Source organism: Pleuronectes platessa, chromosome 8, assembly GCF_947347685.1.
Source record: "Pleuronectes platessa chromosome 8, fPlePla1.1, whole genome shotgun sequence".
NCBI lineage: Eukaryota > Metazoa > Chordata > Actinopteri > Pleuronectiformes > Pleuronectidae > Pleuronectes > Pleuronectes platessa.
The window spans coordinates 16,700,581-16,722,511 of record NC_070633.1 but is presented as its reverse complement, the minus strand read 5'-3'; the positions used below and the strand labels follow the sequence as shown (position 1 = coordinate 16,722,511).

At 39.2% G+C, this 21,931-nt stretch overlaps 2 protein-coding genes across 3 annotated transcripts in view; one reads left to right on the top strand and one right to left on the bottom strand.

Annotated features, from left to right (window-relative positions):
* Positions 1–1,383: 1,383 nt before the first annotated feature.
* LOC128446031 (uncharacterized protein C3orf85) lies at positions 1,384–2,770 on the bottom strand. 2 transcript variants are annotated; one of them, XM_053428982.1, is made up of 5 exons: positions 2,708–2,770; positions 2,342–2,377; positions 2,047–2,171; positions 1,882–1,967; positions 1,384–1,618 (listed from the first exon to the last, which is right to left on the bottom strand). In XM_053428982.1, exons 2-5 carry the CDS (start codon positions 2,373–2,375, stop codon positions 1,540–1,542), a joined length of 324 nt encoding a protein of 107 aa, XP_053284957.1. In that variant the 5' UTR covers positions 2,376–2,377; positions 2,708–2,770; the 3' UTR covers positions 1,384–1,539. The 2 variants fall into 2 exon arrangements, with proteins under 2 accessions (XP_053284957.1, XP_053284956.1); XM_053428981.1 differs by lacking the exon at positions 2,708–2,770 and having other exon boundaries at positions 2,342–2,390.
* A 4,679-nt stretch (positions 2,771–7,449) lies between these two features.
* LOC128446089 (neuronal acetylcholine receptor subunit alpha-7) overlaps positions 7,450–21,931 on the top strand; it is a 28,932-nt gene continuing 14,450 nt past the window's right edge. Inside the window, exons 1-4 of the mRNA XM_053429043.1 lie at positions 7,450–7,519; positions 16,445–16,584; positions 18,657–18,701; positions 19,619–19,728. Coding sequence (XP_053285018.1) covers positions 7,450–7,519; positions 16,445–16,584; positions 18,657–18,701; positions 19,619–19,728 — 365 coding nt within the window. The remainder of the gene's footprint in view (positions 7,520–16,444; positions 16,585–18,656; positions 18,702–19,618; positions 19,729–21,931) is intronic.

The window sequence follows — 21,931 nt, the reverse complement described above, 5'->3', positions numbered from 1 at the left end:
ACAGACAACTGCTGATCCACCTTCAAGAAGCTTTAAAACACTTGAACGAGAGGAAGCCCCAGCAAGGGGCTTTTTAACCGGAACACCGACACTTTGATTTTTAGTTTGGTTTCTTCTCTAGATCCACTGTGTAATGTGTTCTTTATGTCAGTATGTGTACAATTTGATTTGATCAAGATGACATAATGTTTTGTTTGTACATAAATGAGACAAACTTAGTGAAGCTCTGTGAAACCAGTGTTACATTTGAGCCTGTCAATTGCCAAAGTCATACAATTTCAAGTTGTACTCAAAATGGCTTCAAGCAGCACACAACTGTTAGTGTACCCTAGATTAAAACGACTGGTCATGTTAGCAAAGTATTTAAGCTTCAGTTATATGAAACTTTCAACGGAAAGTATAAAGTTAAACCACAGATTTTATAATTTGCTTAAGTCATGTGCTTAAACTAATGTCCTTATTATTACTTCATGTTTTTAGGGGACATTTCCCTTGATTTTGTTGTATGTGGTGGATTTGTTTTCTTGAGTTGTGTCATTTTTGTATTTATATCTTCAACAATCTGATTCACGTTATGATTATTCTGTCACTACATTAAGATAATCACATACCTGAAGCACAAAATACCTCTTACTCTAACTACTAGTTGTACATTATAAGAAAAATAAACAACTTAATGGCTCATCGTGTCAACAACAACAATGTCCATATCTCTCATGTACTGATGTCTGTCTCATTCCATTAAAATAAAGAACTTGCTACATTTGGTCAATGCTGATCGACAATTAATTGGAAGTTACATGAATCTGATGCATTTACATGAATTCTCTAAATAACACAACCTTTAAAAGTTCAGTATTTGTATGACCTGCTGTACTGTATCACAATAGTAAAGTTGTTTTGAATACACAGTTTTATGCAAAAGGTGACAACCTGTTTGTCACTATTTTGAAAAATGAAACTCAAAGTTGTTCATTACATTATATATTGCATTCAATGGAAATGTGGAATAGTCCAGTCACACACGCTAACAAAGCGTGCACACATCAACAGCACCACTTAGATGGCAGCACCACCCAGAGGTTAATCACAGATATGGCAAAGATATCTCGTCTGTAAGACAGGATATCTCCCCTGAAACAAACCTTTATGAAATTAATTATTTTTTCTTCTCTGGAAACCAAGTCCACTTCCCCTTTCCTCAGACCACAGGATTGAATCAAGGTGTATATGAAAAAACAACCTGCATCTTTAAAAAAACACAGTTGAACTGTTTGCTTTGCATTTATTTAAACTTTTATTGAATAAATTGTTTGATTACAGATACATCATTCTAATGGTAAAAACAACTGATCGATCGATAGCTAGCTAGATAGATAGATAGATAGATAGAAAACCTTCATTGTTCCACTTTACTATTTACTGTAAATTATATTATGCTGTTTTATTCTTACTGCAACTATAATGTTCAGATACAGTCCAGGATATAAAAACCCAACTAATATTCATGCACTCCTCAGTTTCCTTTGTCTGTGTGGTTTATCTGTGTTGACCGGTCTGACCGTCCAGGTGAGCCTGAGCATTACGTAGCATCTCCATATACAGTCTGTTGTTTTCACTGAACCACAGACAGATAACAGAGATACAGGAAAAAGGAAATTCAAAATTAGTGACATCAAATAAAAGAAGCGGTATCTAAACGATGCACAGAAATTGATATCATACATTTAAAAGCAAGTGATCTGTTCCAGGCATCATATTTAAAGCTGCACTGCAATTCAGGGTTTATCAGTGTGGCACTGGTGTGGTAATATACTGTTGGACTATATCTGCCTTCACTTGCATCATATACCATGTCATGGTGCTAATCATCTCACTCACTCAGCCACGGAGCGGTCAAACATCAGGTTACTCATGTCCATGTAGTACTGGACATCTGTCCTTAGAGCAGTCCAGTACTCGTTGGCCTGAAACACAAAGATGTGTTATCATACAAATCGCTCAAACTGACTCATGGTGTTTATCCACACCACGCCACAGTGTCACCTGTTCTTGAATGGTGTAACCCCACTGGTTGTGAGAGTTGTGTGGATCCCAGTATCCTGACTGTCTCTTCAGTCTGATGAAACGCTTTGCCTCCTCTTCTTTCACGAAGGGGGCGGCGAACATCCCTAAAACACAGAGTAAAGAGCACATCTCTTAAAAAAAGACAATATACTATAAATATAAAAGAATTCCAAGGGTTGAAGATAATCATTTTTATGAAATTGAGGATTATTTTTTTCTTTACACAGAACTTAAAATGTATGGATTGATATGAACAAAGTTCAAGCCAACTTACCACTCAGGAGGGCAAACAGGATCACAAACTTCATGTCTATAAAATACATTAAAAAGTCATGAATATCTGAGACACTAGGATTCATAGAAATGCATTCATATTTGTGTAGAGGCTGCACCAGCAACCTCAGGAACAAGGTGGTAACCCTTTTTTCATCGGTTTAATTTGCTCAGTTTAGGTTTCTGTTAGCACACACAGTAAACTATCTTTGTCTCTCTGGTCTACCTGCTCAGTCTCTGACAATCTGCATGCAATTATTTTTTCTCATGTTCTCAAATTCAACAGAAGCTCTATAGATACATGATGAAGAAAATAGAGGAAAAACTAAAAGATGATCCAAAATTTGGAGGAAAGATTGAGATTTACCTGCAGTGTGAGCAGTGAGCTGTCTGAGAGTCACAGCTCAGAATCTCTCAGCCGAATGTGAACATGAACAAGAGTTTCTTTCACCGATATTTACCAGCAACCAGAGGAATGAATGGACTCAGGCATCAGGCCGACCGGTCAAGGTTGACCCTGACTGACCATCCAAACACACACACACACACACACACACACACACTCACACACACAAACCCTGGCGAGTCCCCACGGGAACAGGTCATGGCTGTGAGATTCAACATTAAGATGGCGCAGTCTGCTATGTAAACAAACAGACAGCACGACTCTTGATTTCAGCAAAGGTCTCAGTTATCCACTAAAATGTTTCTCTACTGGTGTTTGTTTTATTCCTAAAATCAACAAGATTCCATTATACAAACTTAATTCTGTCTTAAAGGAATAAAGTTTAGTATCAATATGTGCAAACAATTCGATATATTTTTTGTTTATTACTATTTCCCCTGGTGGTTTTAAATTGTCTTTATCTGAAAAAGTTGTGAAGTGTCTGTCTTTTATATTATATAACAACAATCATATAATGTTATATCATTATGTGTGGTTATTGAACATACATATATCATTAATATACAATCATTTTGTGCATGTCAACATTTTGTCCACTGGGTGGAGAGCTATCCACAGTTTAAATGGTTTCTGCACCAGTCACTTATCTGTGTGATATTAGTTACATTAAAGACGACGACATTTATGGTAAAATAAATGATCATTGTTCTTCTAAAGGTATTAAAAGCTGCATCACTGTATTCAAAAATTCCGCCGAGGAAGAAAAGAGAACACAGATGGCACAGTTAATTTAGGACATCAAATTAGCAGTGAAGGTGTAAAATAGAAGTCTCACTTATGTGATGCTTTTAAAGGAGGAGGAATATATGCAGTGTAGCGTCACCTTAAGGAAAGGTCAAAGATTCAAAACCTGTTTTATTTTTCAAAGACAAGCTTCAAAGTTTCTTATTTCAAAGCAGCTCCCGTGAGTATTAATTTACTTTCTACTTCTTGAGCTGCTGCATTAAATCAGGAGACTTCCTGCGAATATTTTTCTGTGTGATGTAAAATTTACACACCCTCGCTCAAACACAAACGAAGCCAACAGGAAAATGTCCACCCATAAGTGGAACTGAGAATAAGTGGATACACAAAGAGACAGCGGCAGAAAAGACATTAATAATGAAAACCTTTTTCTATTTATGAACTTAGCCATGTCTAAGTATGTGTAAATCAATGTGAGTAACTCTTTCTTTCATCACACATTGATTGTTTCCCTTTTTGCTGTGATGTGTTTTGTGTTTTCCAGGCTGTGTCTCTCCCTCGGCCTCCACGACACTGACCTTATCCACAGTAAACTTCTAAATGTGTGGGAGAGGTCTTTGACCTTTCTTTGACATCCCATAATAACCAGAGCCACCACCTGCACAATCTAACAAAGACAAATGTCAGAGGAGGAGTCTCTTCAGGAGGACGGAGGAAAACTTCATCATGTGGGCAGATATTCATACAAACCTTAACAACATGTATTTAAGTGCAGAAAAAAGCCTCATATTAGTTGTTACTTTGATCATCTTTCAAAATATAACTGCACCGTCGCAACCACACACACACAACATGCACACTCACAACCATAAACAGCAATTATTATCCACAAACAAATACACACACACAAATAAACACACCTTGGCTATAGCTCTGGGACCTGTGCGCTCTCTGTCACAGTAAAAGCTATTTTGCGTTTTTTAACACATCAAAGCTAGCGACTCAGACAAAAACTAAAACTCATGTGACCCCATTCTATCACACTCACACACACACACACACACACACACACACACACACACACACACACACACACACACACATATGCAACCTGCTGGGACAAGCAACTAATTCAAATACATCATTTAGAAACAGGGGAAGGGGGTGAGAAGGATGTTTAACAAAATATGGGACTGGAACTTTAATACACATCTTTGAAGGAGTGTCGATCGAGATGAGGAAACGTGTCATCATCACCGCTGACTTTATCAGTTGTTTGTGCCGTGGTGTTGTAAGTTAAAATGAGAGGAAACATGGGGCCCTGTCTGTGTTTGTTTTAAGCTGTGGATGACAAATAGAAAAAAAGACAGAGAGAGAGGAACTCCACAACCTTTGAGTCACATAGCAGAACACCTCTCATTTATAAAAGATGGAGAATTAACGGCTTCCCTCAGGTCTCGCTCCTTTCAGCGCTCAGTCCTTATTCTCTGCTGCTGTTCAGTGGGTCAGTGCATTTAAAAAGATTCAGTCGTGGTGCAGATTCTCTCTTTGTGCTAATTCGGAGAGGAGTGGAACGATCGCAGTGCAGCATGATAAAAAAACTCAACAACTCCCGTCTTTGAAACATAAACTAATAAACTAATACATCTACTCTGAGTCTCTGATGACAAAACCAAGTGTTTGACCTGTTGAGAAGTGTGTTTCCTCCATTACCCAGAGTTCAGGGCTCAGTTTTGAGTTCATCTCTGTTTCTGTTTGTTATTTTTGGCCTAAAACAGCCAGGAGTCCCAGAAGTCAACACACTGCAGGAGGTGTGTGTCTACTTCTTGAGGTGAGAGATTGTTTTTTTTTGTGTTTGAGTAAATACTTTTTTCAGTGTGTGACAGTATGTGTTTTGCAGCCAATGGGGTAAAACAAGAAAGTGCAAAAAGAGGTAACACATCGGTGGAAAAATATATATGACACACGAAAACAATCTTTGGACTTTACAAGTAATAATGTCATAGTATAGTTGACAAGGCATTTGCACTGCAGCTCTTGATAAAACCTCTGTAAAGTTACACCAAACTTTTCAGCTTTCATTTCACAGTTGGCCCAATGCAGGGGATTTCAAAATTGGGTCCCCAGCAAACCTGGGATTAGTTGAATGTCACCGCGCCGTTTCTCCCACTCCAGGTTTTCCCAGTGAGAGCGGGGATGAAGGCTGTGATCAGAGTTTTCAGTGAGCCCACCTACAGATCTGTACCGAATCACATCTAACGGCAGCTCTGCTGGAGCTCCACAAGACGGAGACATGTGGGATATGAATTTTTTTAAACTGGTCTAATACCAGTGGCACAGGACCGACTTCTTAGATGAGACGTCGCAGCTCCAATGAGACGGGAGAGAGAAAGAGAGCCAGGCAGTGAGATCATTTAGAGAAATGTCTCATCGCCTGCTGGATCCCTTTTCTGACTGAATTTATTTATGGTCTGGAATAAATTGGTAATTTGAATATGCATAAAAAAGGATGCAATTATGTGACTCAGTATTTGTGACTGATGGAAGTGGGAAATGAAAGCACACCACGTTCACTTGTGATAATCCACAGCTGTGGGAGAAGAAGAGGAAGAAGAAGAAGAAGAAGAAGAAGAAGAAGAAGAAGAAGAAGAAGAAGAAGAAGAAGAAGAACAAGAACAAGAAGAACAAGAACAAGAACAAGAAGAAGAAGAAGAAGAAGAAAAAGAGCTGGTTGTGATCTGCAGTTGTTTCCAGAAAAAACACTGACATGAGGGATGAGTGTATTTCTGTGTTTGTGACTCAATGACTAAACAATAACAACATGGATATATACATTTCTAAAGTTGTTGTGGTGAATGTTTTAGCGAACAGATGTGAACATGGAGGAACATTACAGCTTCTGTCTGCAGGGATATGAAAAGGCATTCAAGTCCAATATTCTCTCCCCCTCTCGCTCGGTGGTGTAAAAACTCCACCAGTAGTTCACCAGCTTGTTGCTAACTTTGTCTTTCTGCTGTTTGGGGCTGAGCTGGTCCAGTGCAAATGGTTAAAAAGCGTTTGAGCTGAAAGCAGCAGCCTGATCAGAGCAGAACGAGTGAACCATAGTAAAGTTTAAACAAAAGAAGAGACAAATAATAAAGTTTAAGTATCTTAACAATTGGCATTATGTGACCCCAGAAAAGTTGAACTACACAAGCAATTAACAATCTCTCAACAAATCCAAGTCGTACTATGTAGAAAGGGAATTACAGGATAAGGTTTTAATTAATTCACAACTGAACAACCTACAACTTGTGTGGCTCTCATGAGAAGAATACTTCTGCCAAGTCCCCGTGTGAAACCACATTTAAATTCACTGGATCTAGATTTGGATTTGGATCTGAACCAAATTGCACACACTCATAAATATCATTCCCCTGAACATGTCTGATTTTTGTTTTCATCAGGATTCGTGATTCATCATCTGCGAAATCAACGAAATTGAACAAAAGTCTACTAAATCTTTAAAAGAGTGAAAGAATAAAAAGTGGATCAGCTCCCAATTTGTTTTAAGTCGTGTTGTGGTTGTGTTGTGGTTGTATTCAGTTTGTGTTAGGGTTGTGTAGTGTTGTGTTTGTGTTGTGTTGTGTTTGTGTTGCATTGTGTTGCATTGTGTTGTGTTCATGTTTGCGTTTACAGCCTGTTTTCTGCACTGCTCAGACGCGCGCCCCCATGCAGCAGCGTCGCGCCGTGTTTGTGAGGGACTGTGTTCCTGTTCTCTGACGCAGCGTGAACGCGCTTATCTCAACTCCACTCTCATTCCGGTCTGTCAGTCTTCCTCTTCCTCTGTCTCCCCCTCTCCTCTTCCTCTGTCTCCAACCTTATGTCCACTGTGCCACCACACGGGAGCACTTCACCTGTGTAGCCGACCCTGAGAGTCCGCTGCCGGCGGCCGGCGGAGTCCACTGAGCGGTGCCAGGATGCGGTGCCACAAGTTTTGGGGCGCATGGTCCTTTGGGTTTTACATTTGGACAACCATGCTTTTCAGAGGTAAGTGAGGAGAAAGAGACTCTGGATCCTCTCTGAGGGTTTCCTTTTGTTTTTAGACACTTTCTTTAGTAAGTGCATGTGTTTGCACTAATGAGGGATCTAGAATTTGGTCATTTTGACAAAGAAAGCACTCATCTACATGTATTGAGGTGAAAGTAAATCTACATTGATTTTGAAAACAAACTGCATGTTCTGTCTCCTGACTAATGATCTTTGTATGAGCATTTTATTTTACTTTAATCTAAAGCCTATTATTGTGGGATAACACAGAGATGGAACTTATTAATATTTCATTTGAAGCCAAAAGAGGAATCCCTGCAGGACTGAATCATTGTAATTTACTACAGAGTCAGCAAATGTTCTCTTTAATAATACTGGCTTCTGAATCTTTATATAAAAAAACATAAATGTAAAATTGAATGTTTCTCAATAGTTCTGACCCGTTAAAAGGATGATTTAATACACTAAGTTGTTTTTAAATGCTGTGCACGTTTATATGTGTGTGTGTGTGATATTAATGTGTGCTTGTTCATGTGCAATGAGATGTGCATCCTAATTCTCTCCTAAGCCCCAACTTATCACCATCATCAGTAGCAGCAACAGCAGCTTCACCATCTGGGTTGCTTACTTTACAGTTTGTGACGCAGCGGCTCTGCTGAAGATTTCCCATCAAACCTTCTAAGTGCACGTGTATGTGTGCATGTGTCCACCATAAAAGCTGCCACCCTGTCCTCACCTCTACTGATCCAGCCAGTGGTTTTATACCCCGCAGGCAAGATTGGAAAATTGAGCTTTAATAATTGAAACAAAGACTGAAGGGCAAAATAAAGAGGGCCGGTCACAGGACAGGAGGCCCAGTCAGTTATGGACAGGTGTTGGTGTTCAGCATTTGCTTTGTCTGCTGTCAAAGTTGTGAGAGCACCGCAAAATAAATATACAGTTTCACAAGTCATGCAGTTTAGACCTTCGTATTGAAATCAAAGGGGTTTTCTGTATGGACAAGATGAGAAAATGTTTTTCTTTGCAGTTTTTGAGTCTTGAGATTGAAATGTATCTGAAACAGTGGATTTGGGAACGATATAGGCAGATCTACGGATTTCTTAGTAATGTTGTGTCATGGCATTTGACTGTTGGAAGGAGAGTGGATGCTTCCAGGGCTTTGAGCAATGGGGATTAGCGATCGGCTATAGCCGCTTGTCGGCCGAGCATGTGCACATTCAATGTACAATTGATAAGCAGCTTTAGTCTGTCCAGGGAAACACAAGACAATTGTCAAAACAGGACATTTAGGACGATTTAGATTCCTTTCAACTGACTGATGATTTAAGAATAACTTGTTCTTGATGCACACAGACAAAGTGAGTGAGATGGTGGCATAACAGGAGCCATCATCAGCATAAATATGGTTTAGTTTTTTTGCTATGGGAATTGTAAAACGTTTCAGTTGCTCCATGTTCAACTCGGATATGATAACACCTCACACTGGTTTTCCTGGCCGTCACTCAGAGAATCAGAGACTGGTGAGACTGAAGTTGCTCAGATGCTGAGGTTGCATCTGCTTGATTTCAATGCAGCGCCTCATCTCTCTCCAAGTCTTCGTCTGTCGACTCCTCTCTCTTAGACTCTACTTCTCTCTGTCTGCCTTGTAGTTTTTTCACGCTCAGCAATATTTCACACCTTCCCAGACCTGTTATCATGAAGTTTATGCAGTTTGGTTCAACCCTTGCTCAGCATTTCAGTCAGGTGTAAGGTGACAAAACTACGATCGTCAACAAGTTGTGTTGCCATCAGCGTCCGGTGTAAGGTCGTCCTATATGAGCATACCAGTATGGCTGTGGCAGCGATGCACTCAGCGGTGCAGTGGTCTTAGCTCCTGGATTAGGATTAAACCTCCAGTGGTTTTAGGGCTCCGAGCCTTCAAGCATAGATTATAAATCTCTGCTATATTAATCTGTCCATCGGAAACTTCAACAACACACCCACCGCTGTCGTCACATTACATTTAAAGCATCACAAACACACACAATTGTAATGAGCACTAGGACATACACATGGAAACTCCTTTGCACAAAACGATAGACACACATCAGCTCCAGAAAGTGTAGAAGGTTTTAATCCATTAGTTCCTCTCTGTGGCCTCCTTCACTGCCCCTGATCTGTCTGTTTCATCTTCCCCTCTGTCTCCTTGATGCCCCCTGTTCCCCCTCATCATCAAAGATTGTACATGTCACTCCTTGTCAGTGACTCGCAGCCCCTCTCGTGCCTTTTTGTGTGGTGTATGCATGTTTCAGGGGCCGTAATTTAAAACCCTCCCTTCAATTTACAGTATTTGCAGCTGGAATTCTCCAAAGTCAACATGTAATTGACTTAGTGTTGAACTCTCACATCAACGCTAAGTGTAAGCAGCAACCTGTACCCAATTGTGAATGTAACCACTCTACCTTTTTAATGGTGACAGAGAATTGAAAGGATGTGTTCCACCTAGGTTTACAGCTGCTGAACATCTGGCTACTTCACTGCTGACCTATTCTGACTCTTTTCTCCTCCAAATGATTAGTGGGGAAATAATGCGGTGCTAGACCATTGCCCGAGCAGGAGTAGCTTGGTTAGTTCTACGAGCAAACATGTTTAGGTCTAGGCTACACACATGCACATGCAAATACAAGAATCATCTTTACTCTCCTGTGGTTTTCAGGAGACTTGTTTCTCACAAACATGAATACAAGGAACTGAACAAAGACATACATGCACAGATATTGTAACAAAGTAAGTTACAGGCAGGATCCCATTATTTCTTCACCTTGGATACTTTCTTTTACAGACAGTTAAATAATATTTGTCCTGGTTGACCATTTCGACAGGGACCAATGCAACATCTGGAACACACAGCTTTATATATGAGAGACGCATTGCTTATGTGACATTTTGTCCAGTGAAATTTTATTCAATAAGTGTTCTACGTTTTATTTTGTTAAATTTATTTTAACAAAAAACGTTTTTATACTTTCTAATGTGTCCACTCTCTACTATATATTTACTTTATCTTAAATAAAAATACTTGCAAGTGTTTATTCAAACAAACTGCATTTTCAGTGCTCTATACTTTGTCCTCAACACTTGCTAGTGTGTGCATTGGTCCTGTCCCAATTCCTTTTAACAGAAAAATTAACTTTTGGCTCAAGGCATATCACTCCTTCCATATGACTTTTCGATTGTGTGTGTGTATCTTCTCTTCTCACACAGACGTTTACCCTAAGACTAGCTATTTGCATCAGAAAGACTGTTAATGGGCAGCATTTGCTGTGGTGCCGAATGTCCTGGCCCTCAGGGAGTAGTGGTCTGTCAGCGGAGTCTTTGTGCAGCTTGTTCCCCTCCAGGTTCATAACTCCTTCTGTTGCACAGCATTCTGGGATCCCAGCCCTGTTAGGTTCCAGACTGGATAATAACTTTTTGTATCAATAGTTTAGATGTATCCAGCATGTGTACCACAGTGTGAAATAAGATTACTCCAAGTAATAAGGGGTTGATTTTGCGGTAATATTACTTTTATATCGGCATCGAACAGGCCTCAAAATAAAGAAGTTACTGATATCATTTTTGTGATGAGCTGAACTGAACTGAGATGAAGGGAATGATTTTGTTCACTTTCTTCAACAAATGGGAGATAGGGTGTTGGAAGAGGTATCCTGGGGTGTCCTTCTATAGTGTTTGATCTTATGGTTTTCTGAGGCCTGTAACTTGATTAGACATTTGGTGACATCATTTTTTTTACTTTACCATTAGCATCAAAGCCCTCAAATCCCATCATACATTAAAATAGAGAACTATAGTCAAGTCTAAATGGGTTTCGGCAGAATGAATGGGGAACAAAGCCATCATCATCCCTCTGTGTGTGCGTGTCAGTGTGTGTGTGTTGAATGTGTTGGTTCCTGTACATATTGCTATGTGAGGACCATTTTAAGTATTGACCCTAAACATTTTTGGAAAGTGAGGACTCACTTTTTCAATGGGCTGCTTGAGGGTTAAGACTCAATTGTAGGGTTAGTATTAGGTGTAGGTTAGGGTGAGGCATCTAGTTTGGATGGTTAGGGTAAGGTGTGTGCATCTTCATGTGGGTAAGAAGAAGACAGGGACAATGTGTCCTCAGGCCTTGTGTGTCTACATGGCCTGTGTCTTATGAAAGTGTTTGGAAGCATCATGTGAACACATTGACCCAGTAAAAATATTCAGATGGGACAGAATTGCCAAACAGAATTTCTCAGTGCATGTTAATCTGTGTTTGTGAGAGTTTGGAGGAGAAGGAGAGTATAATGTCCTTGAGTGCATTTACTTCACACAGTACTTAAATCTTTATCCACCTCACATAAAAAACAAACATTTTATTTTCCCATGTCACTTCGTGGAGCACGGCTCTGGCCTCACGTACCCTCTGTCTTAAGTGACTATTAAAACATCTCAGTTAATTTGATTTCGATGTGTGTTCATTCATTACAAATGAGAATTAAAAAACTCTGGAAGCAGGAAAACACGTTCTTTCAGGAACAACTAGAAAGAGTGAGAGGCATTTAGAGAGAAATGGAGAAGAATGCAGAATGCGCTGGAGAAGCAGGGAAATGGTGTGGCAAACCTTTTTGTGGCTTTTTTAATGACAAATAAAAGCAGGTATAAGGAAATGAGATGAAGGATGGAAAACTAGAAAGAGAGTGTGGGAAGGAAGATGGATAGAATGTGCTTCCGATTTTTCTTTTATCGACTCATATTTGCATTTGACATTTAAACGTGTGTTGAATCCTGACTTTATGCTGCACCGAAGATGTGTGAATTCACAATTCTCTCTCTCTCTCTCTCTCTCTCTCTCTCTCTCTCTCTCTCTCTCTCTCTCTCTCTCTCTCTCTCTCCTCCATCCATCCATCCATCCATCATCAGTTGATCATCATCTAACATTAGTTCTGTCAACATTAATTTGTTAAATTAATATTGATTAAACTGGATGTAAAGTTTTTTAGAAAGAATTATGTAGTGTCCAAGTACGGAACAAAGGAATAAACCTCAACTACTTATACAATACAAATATTATAATCTGAATAACCTCCGACATAGTAGTGGGATACAACAGCCATAATACGATAACAGTCTTCAGTAGACTTCCTCACCTCTTCCCATCGGTCACATATACAGAGATCCCTTGTGTTTGAAATTTGATCCTCCTCTTCATGTGGCACACTACGGAAATTATTCCTTTTAGTTGCGTAAAATGATCAGTCGTTGTATTCTACTGAGTTCATAGCTGCAGCTGCCTCATCCGGACTCTTCAGTTTGTTGCCACTTTCTTAATCCACCCGTCTGTCTTTATGTTGTCAGCTAAAGCTCTCCTTCTAATCCAAATAGAGAGTAGTGGGTCCCATTCCAAAAACACCCACAACATTATTTATATCCTTTGTACTTGAACAACTGTCAGACTTTGAATTAGGGGCTGGAGGCCAGTATAAAATTAGTAAACGGCAGGGTGACACTTTCTTGGACAAGCTGTACGACCACCACAGGGCATGAAGCATAATGCATGAAGATATTCAGAGCAGATTTACATTTTACTTTGTCTGTATTTTTCATTTCCTCTCGAGTTCTTCCATCCAATATACTTCTGATAAATTCTCGGTTTCAAAGGAGAGCAATATGTTGAATGTGTGTTGCGGGGGTGTCGCTGAGCTGGAAAAAAAAAAAAGTTCCCTTGGGAGCTGATGCTCCCGGGGTCCCTGAGGTGCTGAGAGGCAGCCTCGTTCTGTTTATTAAACTAGAACTAATTATATGTGCAGACGTCCTGGAGCTCAGGGGCAACCTCACTGTGCTGTGTCACCGAGGTTAACATCCATACATCTGTGCCTGTAGAGTTTTAACACACGCACACACTCAATGACTGCTTGTGATGTTAAAACCTTTAAACGATTTAGTAGTCACATCTGATATTAATGGGTAATTGACATCATTAGTGATAATTGATCATGGGGATACTGCCTCTGATCAGTGACCTTCTCTGCTGACCCCTGACATTTGCTGTAATGACCCACAATGTGTCACAGAGATTGATCTACCTCTTTACTCTAGTTGATTATCATTGAGATTTCTGTGTTTAGCAAGTACACACACACACACATGATGGATATACATGGCGGGACACACTCATTTTCTTCTCTTTAGCTGGGATGGAGGTTTAATGATAGTAAATGCTGTGTGTTTGTGATTGTTTCTGACTTGACACAAAAAGGTCAAACTATGAAGTGACATCTAGTGAAGAATGTAGGTCCAGTGTGGAAAAGGTCAAAGGTTAATTGCATCATTGAAACGTGGTTTTTCAATAGATATTTATCGGCAGCCCTTTTAACAACACCACATATCGTAATCTGTAAAATCTCTCACTCACATTTTGTCCAGAATTAAAATGATTTGAATCGCATTACCCTTATATCGACGACATAGCAATTACGACATGTGTTATTGGCTGAATCCATATAAGAGCATATTTGATTAAAAGATAACAAGAGTATATGTGAGGGTTTAAGAGTTTTATTAACTTTCGGTCATCTTCACAAAGAGGACAACCTCACCACAGGGTTTTCATCATGTTTTGAAATAAAACCATGTCGGAGAACAGGGAGATGAACCGAGAGACAAATCTTCCAACTCACCCGCTCCCTTCGCCGCCACCTCTCCTTCTTCCCTCGGTTGGAGGCTGTTTGATGAGACCCCTCACTGTGTCTGGAAAATGTTTTCAGCTTCTTATATCGTCTTCATGAGCAAGATTATAAGGAAAAAAAAGGGAAAACAATCAACAACAACCCCCTCCTCCTCCTCCCACCAGGTGGATCAATCCCTTCATCCCCGGTGCATTCTGCTCACTGTTTGGTCGGTGCAGTGGTTTATTTTATCACATTGCTTAATTCCTTTTGAACGGGGTTTTATTACAGAGGCTTCATGGAGGCTGAGCTTTCAATTCTTATTCACAGAGTTTATTAGTTTAGTTTAGTACGTTTGTTTGTACCTGGGCTCACATTTCACTGTAATAAAACACAGCGGAGAGGAGGGGGGCGGGAAAGTAACTTCAGATCAGGCTCTATTTACATGCAAAAGGCAGAATTTGTTGTGCATAGGTGTTTTGTGTTGAAAAAAAACGAGTGTAAATCTGCCTCTGTGGGTATAAAGGCGTTTTTAATGTTAAGTGTGCAACTTCCACCTGAGGAAGTGGAACCTGGACAGACGCATTGATGGAGAGGATGAGGTGTGATGTATTAATCATAGTGTGTAGGTGTTCCAGTGAAAAGTTTTCTCTTGAGCTTCGTGTTGCGCCACTGTCTCTGAACTCAGGCTCCCTTCTGTCATAACTCTTGTCATTGCAGCCTTAATGGGCCAATCAGCAGTTTTCCTGGCCACAGACACACTCTTCTCCAGCTTACAGGGTTACACATCCTCCGAGAGCTCACACACTCCCCTCCTTCTCTGTAACCTCAATGTCTCTCCTCCACATTACATCTATGTCTTTCATTTTCTCGCTTTTCATTTTCTGTTTCATCTGTTCCAAGTTTCTGGTGAATTATATGCTGTATTTTTATATGAAGGAGCCTTGTTCTATATGTTAATGGTTGTTTGCAGCTGTGCACCTTGTTAAATCTACTGATCCGTGATGGTTTTGTTATTTACTGCATTAAAAAAAGCTCATAAGAAAGTTGTGGGGCTTTTATGTCCCACAGGGAGGGTTTACATAGGTAAATGCGCGAGAGTATATTCACACTACTTCACTTCTTTCTTCAGCTGTATATATATATTTATATATAGATATTTTATTTCATATTTTAAAGTTTTGATATTCTATTTTACACTATTTTTTGTAAATCTATCTATCTAGTCTATCTTTTTTTTTTTTATTCTTGAGCATTGTTAGAAGAGAGCCTGTGACTCAAGCATTTCATTGCCAGCGACTGCTTAATTGTTATCTCTGTGCATTTGATAATAAAACTCTGGCGCACACCCGATACCATTCTGATAAGTAATTCAACTGTATTGACCTCTGTGTGCACAAATGCCCTGCTTGAGATATAGCGGCTGTGTCACTGTGAGTTCTTGTACTATAGAGATCTGTGACTTCAAGGACATGGACTGTGTGTGTGCGTGCACGTTCCTGCCTTTATTTTGGGACAATTGGATGTGTGTGGAAGGTTAGATAGAGGGGATCAATAATGGTGATGAGCCAACAAACACATCATCCTAATCACCACGGACCTTAAGACTCCCCCAGCCACACCACTTTGTGTGAGACTGTGCATGATGCACTCTGCTGATTTATATGCAGATGTCAGCACATCATGGGCTTATTTATTCATTATTCATCAAATATTTCCCACATCAAAAACAGACCTTTCTCTCATACATCATTCATAACGAAGACACAACTTGACAGGATAAAAAGTGTGGGAGTCTGGAACATCTTACTACAAACTCTAGATTCAGTATGTGACGGTGCATTTGAAACTTCATAATATAAATTATAGTCTGGCTGCCGCCTGCTGCCAGATAAGCAAGGGTAAAAGGTTAGGTAATACTATTAAAGTTATTTTCCAGATTAGAATTCTGCCTCAGTACACAAGAATATGTCCAATGGCGCAATTTGCAGGAAAGTGAGTGATGCAGCCAAAACACGGATGATGTTTTTAAAAACTCTTCTTGAATTATTTTGTCAAACACTGGATTTATGGTTTTTTAAATGCAAACAAAAAGAGTTGATCCCATGTGTCTATAAATCAAGAAGTGACCTTCAGAAACTACCTGCAGTGACTGGAGGGGTGAAACACAGACTCTGAAATATGCACAGATTATACTTTGTATTCAAAAGAATAACACAAACCATCTTTTCTCTTCCATCTATCGTTCCGGCAGAATCCCTGCAGGGGGAACACCAGCGGAGGCTGTACAAAGAGCTGCTGGCTAACTACAACAGACTGGAGAGACCTGTGGTGAACGACTCAGCAGCCATCCTGGTGGAGCTGGGCCTCACTCTGCTGCAGATCATAGACGTGGTGAGAAAAGTTTTTGTATTGTTCATGTGTTTGTGGCTGAGTATTCAGTTTCTTGGTGGTGTAGAAAGTGGTTTGTCTTGTTTTGTATCATCGTGGTTTTGTTATAGAAGGATATGGGATTTAATGGAAACTTTTAATTAATAAATAATTTCACATTTAGGCCGTTTGGCTTTTCATCATCAGTCCCATCATCCACATGCATTTTAACATTTCTTGTCCCCAAGTTAACTTATAAACAATTCTAAAGCTTTTCTCAGAAACCTTGTGGCATGGGGCCTTGTTAAGAGGTTTCCTTTTCATGGTGTCATTGCAGTTTCATAGCCAATCATAGAATGTAAAAGAGTTCTAACAAAATTGTTAATGCTGTTGACTAGTGTAATCAGCTGTGCTCAGGGGCCCCTTCTCAACTTGTGGCCCGAGGCAATTGTCAGCTCCTGATTACAGGAGGGATGAAACAATGGGATATTCTCAGAGAAAACCTAGTATTAATGTCTGCATAGGTACTAATTCATTTTATAAAAAATATATCTTAGCAGCCCATGCATTCTTCTTTTGTGTGAGCTATAAAAGTATGTTTACTGTGTTTCAGTCTGATCGAATGACAGATCCAGCAGTGGGTCTGTACTTAATGTTGGCAGAAGTCTTTAATTTCTAACATTTGACTCACAATAACATAAAGACTGTGCGTGCGTGTTCTTCACTCAGGATTTCAAGCTTTTCACGATGGGGCAATTTCAGGATTGTTTGTCCTTGTTCCTGGAAGTTGTTGTCTAATCTGTCTGACGGTGGAGGAATGATTTATGTTTATTCACATTCTCATTTACACAGTGTGGTTTTGTGGCCATGAAACTATAAGTGCTGATTAGTCCAAAAAAAAGTCAGAATCAGACAAAAATATGAAATACGAAAATATTATACTTCAAGTAGATTAAGAAAAGTAAAGTCTGTTTCAGTTTGTATATTCTTTATATACTCACTATTAACAAAAAGCAGCAGCCATTCTGACCTTGAGTAAAGTTAATATATTGACCTTTCATAACATTTCTAACATACAACCAGACAGAGAGAGAGAACACACTGGGTGATTTGAAATCTTTGTTAATATCCGCATTTCCAATCATTACTCTCAGCTGTGACTCCATCGTCTGGCTCATCTGCTTCCAGGAAACAAATTATAGATGAATTTGCCATAGGCGCCTTAATTTTAACTCAGAAAAGCAACAAGAGAGAGACGGATAGATAAATGGAGAAAAGATGCAATGCTTTGTAAAAACGTAACCTCTTTCCTCTTCTCTCTTTCCGTGCAGGCGTTTCTGTTTTGACTTTTCAAGTCTACACTGAGAGCAGAGAAACTCTGATGCTTGCAGAAATGCTAATTCCACCTTGCAGCTAGAATATGAGCAGCATAATTTCTCAAATGCTTTATTCACAGTAGGATTTGAAAACAGTTAAACTTTCATATTCGGTCCAGACATATCACTATTTCCATATATTTCTTTTTAGATATTATACATAGCTTTTATGTATAATAAAAACGTTATATATATTATATAATATAAATTATATAATATTATATAATATTATATAATATAAATATATAGTCTACTATATATATATATACTGTATTTACTGTATTTCTCCATTATGTTATAGTACAATATAGACGACAATATATCACAACAATACAATCAGATTCTCCGAATACATTAAGATCAATAATTTAAAACCAAATAGCAATCTTTTCACTATATACAATAAATTGCACATATACTGTCTGCCTGTCAGTATCACAAGTAGGGTCTATTCATCCTCTGTGTAGACAGATTTTCATGATGTAACACAATTAAAATCCCTTCTGTAAAAATTATTTATATATTTGTACGATTCCATGCAAGTAAATTACCACTTTTTCATAGATAGACAGGCGGTCATGAGTTTTGGAAGTGGTAAATTAATTTTGTGTGTGAAAGTTTTAGAATGATGACATATAAAATAAGCTGTACATGTAGATCGGCCAGGTTGGGATCTATTACACAATAGAAAAACGTTATTTTCCTCTTTCTCTCTCTCAGGACGAGAAGAACCAAGTGCTGATGACCAATGCCTGGCTGCAGCTGGTGAGTCAAGCTGAGGGAAGAGTACATTATCATCAATATTATGGACTTTAATCATATTTACAATGTTCTTTCACAGTGGTCTCTTTAAAGACTGTGTGACTGTGTTCCTCAAATGACTTGTCCCACTGCATATAGAACTTGTCAATGGTAATGAAGTTAAACTGTGTACTGCTTTAAATGACTAATGACTCGCATGGGATGAATATAATTACAGCAATATGCATAGTGAAATGTTTGTTGTATATGCACTTAACATTAGTAAGTGTTTGCTCATCCATTCAATTATTTTCAAGCTATCAGCAGTTTTTTCAATGTTGTAACGTGTGTGTATTTGTGCAGTGCCTGAATCAGCACAAACCATAATTTCAGGCAGACTGTCAAGCAAAAAGTGGTATAAAGGGAGGAGGAAGAAGAGGAGGGAGAAAGAGTGCATGATATTAAGTGGACGTCAGCTTGATTGTAGATGGACATATTGCCAAAGAGCAAAAATTTCAGTCGTAGCCTTGAACCTCACCTAAATGATATCTAATTCAAATTAAACATTTTTAAATATGTTTAAAAATAAAACACCATTTTAAGGAACTGTCTCTTTCGCGTTGTTCTCTAGTGACACTATTTGAATGTGTTTCTGCCCAGGTTGAAAATAAAGCTTTTACATAATTAGAGTAGAAAGAAAATAATTACTGTTTAATTTTATAAAACAATTAATTCTGAGAGAATCATTTGACCCCTCAAATTTAATTTTTCTTCATGGCCAGACGCAGCTTGTCTTATTTCAAGTGAAAGTGTCATTCTCTTCTAAAAGTTCAATTAGATTAGTTGAGCGAGACATTGCACATTATGAGTTTTTACAGAGCATTGTAAAAAATATACCATCACCTCAGATCCTTGAGTCTGAATCTCTCCTCTGGCCTCAGTACTGGACAGATATCTACCTGAGCTGGAATCCAGAAAACTACCCCGGTGTCCAGAACCTGCGTTTCCCTTCAGACCAGATCTGGACCCCTGACATCCTCCTCTACAACAGGTCAGAACTGTCTGCTGCTCAAAATGGTCCGACCTCAGTTATAAAAGTTGTGACCTCCTCTTTTAATAGGGCTTTATGTTGTAGTTGTCTGATCTAATACAATAGGTGTTTTAATCCAACATCTGTCAGAGAGACTATTTTTATTTCTAAAAGGAATTAGATCTCACTCTAATCCTTCTGATGCTCTCATATTGTATCCAATTCTCAACAAACCATAGCAGTGTCAGGAATCAGACTTTCTATATCATCCAGTAACCAATGACAGTTTGCTTAAACTAGAAAAACTATATTTAAAAGACCCCAACTGGGCTCTGTGAGGTTAGGGACACCCACCCAGGTCTGATCAGCCTGTGGTGGGCCTGTCTTTGCAGAGGGCGCCTTGTGATGAAAAGGCTGAACCTGATAATGATAACACCTGATAATGCTAAGGTATCTAGCATCTGATCTCTGATATGTGCTGATGATTGATCAAAATAAGCAGGGATAATTATCCCTTGCTAAAAAAGTAGAGGTGCAAATACTTTGGTCTTTATAACTGTGCTCTATTGAAGTTATAGGAGATCTTACTCTTCTTCCATCCTCTGCCGATGACAAAAATATTGTGACCATACAAACTGTGTCTGTCGGTAGCGGGTGCTTGCTTGGCTTACATTAATCCAGCTTGTATCTTCCTTGAAAGCTCAAAGCGGAACAATCCATGATGTCACTGATGATGTCAGAGCTTCCATTACATAACAACTAAGCCGCTGCAACTAAGTGCAGTGCGACGATCAGCCTCGCGAGATAGAAGATCACTAATGGAATCCCTTTTGGGTTTTTTAACATCTGTACTGTTAATTGAGTCGAACCCTGAAACTTCCATTCCTCTGCAACGGTTTTGTCTTTGGCGTTTGCTACGGAGGTTCAGTTTTCATCATTGTTTGTTTGTTTGATTGTTTGTTTGTAAGCAATATTACACAAAAAGTACTGGACTGATTATGAATAAACTTGCTGCAAAGCTGTGATATGGGTCAGGAGACAACCCTTTAAAGTTTGGTCCAGATCCGAATCAGAGCACTTATCCAGGATTTTATTTGTTACTTTCTTTTATAGTGTGAGGTCGTTTTTCAACATTTTCAATGATTTCTCGAACAATTCATGGCCTGTGATGAAAGAAATCATGTTTAGGGGACTGAAGCAGTTTGTCACAAGAATGCTGGGACAGTGTTGGCCGAGAAGAGTCCGCTCGTTGGTCATTGGTCGTCCCTCAATTCCAGAGCAATGCACTTCTCGGAGGTTGGATAGTTGCTAAGGGTTCACGTAAATCTATAGCTTATCAAACAACTTCAGTCGGCCCCGCACTTATCTGCCAAGATGAGTTGACAGGCCGACAGAGATTCCTCTGTTCCCAGTGAGACACCATTGGTCTCGGCTCAAACTGTCAATCAGACTAAATTATAATGCATTGGCTGGTAAAGGCTGCCACTTTCTTTGGGGTTGTGATTTTGTCTTGCTAGTTACAATAGAGCTATAGAGAGATCAGAATGCTGTAGGTCATTCATTGTATTGCAGTAAAATAAAAGTGTGTTTGTTTTGTAGCACACTAATGAGAACAGTTAAGGAATAGGTCAAAGTCTTTATCTGTATTAATGAGGGTGATGGAGCTCATTGCCTGCTGTGATTCAGGTCAGACTTGTGCTGTTTTCCTCACATTTCTGTGCAAGGATTCCTCAAGTCATTTAGAAATGTAGGCCAGTAGTTTCTGTGCAAAACAACTAATTACACTGCGTTTCCGTGTATGAGTGAGAGACGGATGATCTGGCCTGAGACAGAGGGTGAAGAAAGATGAAGTGATACTGATGATAGATACAGTAACAAAGATAAAAACATTTACACAGTAAAACAGAAGATTTGATAGATTTCAACACATTTACATGAGGATAAAAAAGAAGCTGTACAGTTTGTCTTCTCTGATGTTATTGTGTGGATGTGAGAGGAGCCCCAGATATATCTCCTCATGTCTGCGTTTCCCCCAATACACACAAACACTATTACAGGAAACACAAGGACAAAACAAAAGGTTTGGGGGTATTAACCCAAATTTTAAAAGCTCAGCGTTCAGACCCTGGGATTACCAAACCTAATCTCTATGCTCTCCCCCCCATTTTTTCCCGATTCCTGCGTTTTACCCTCTACTTCCTCTCCTTATCCCTCCATCCTGCAT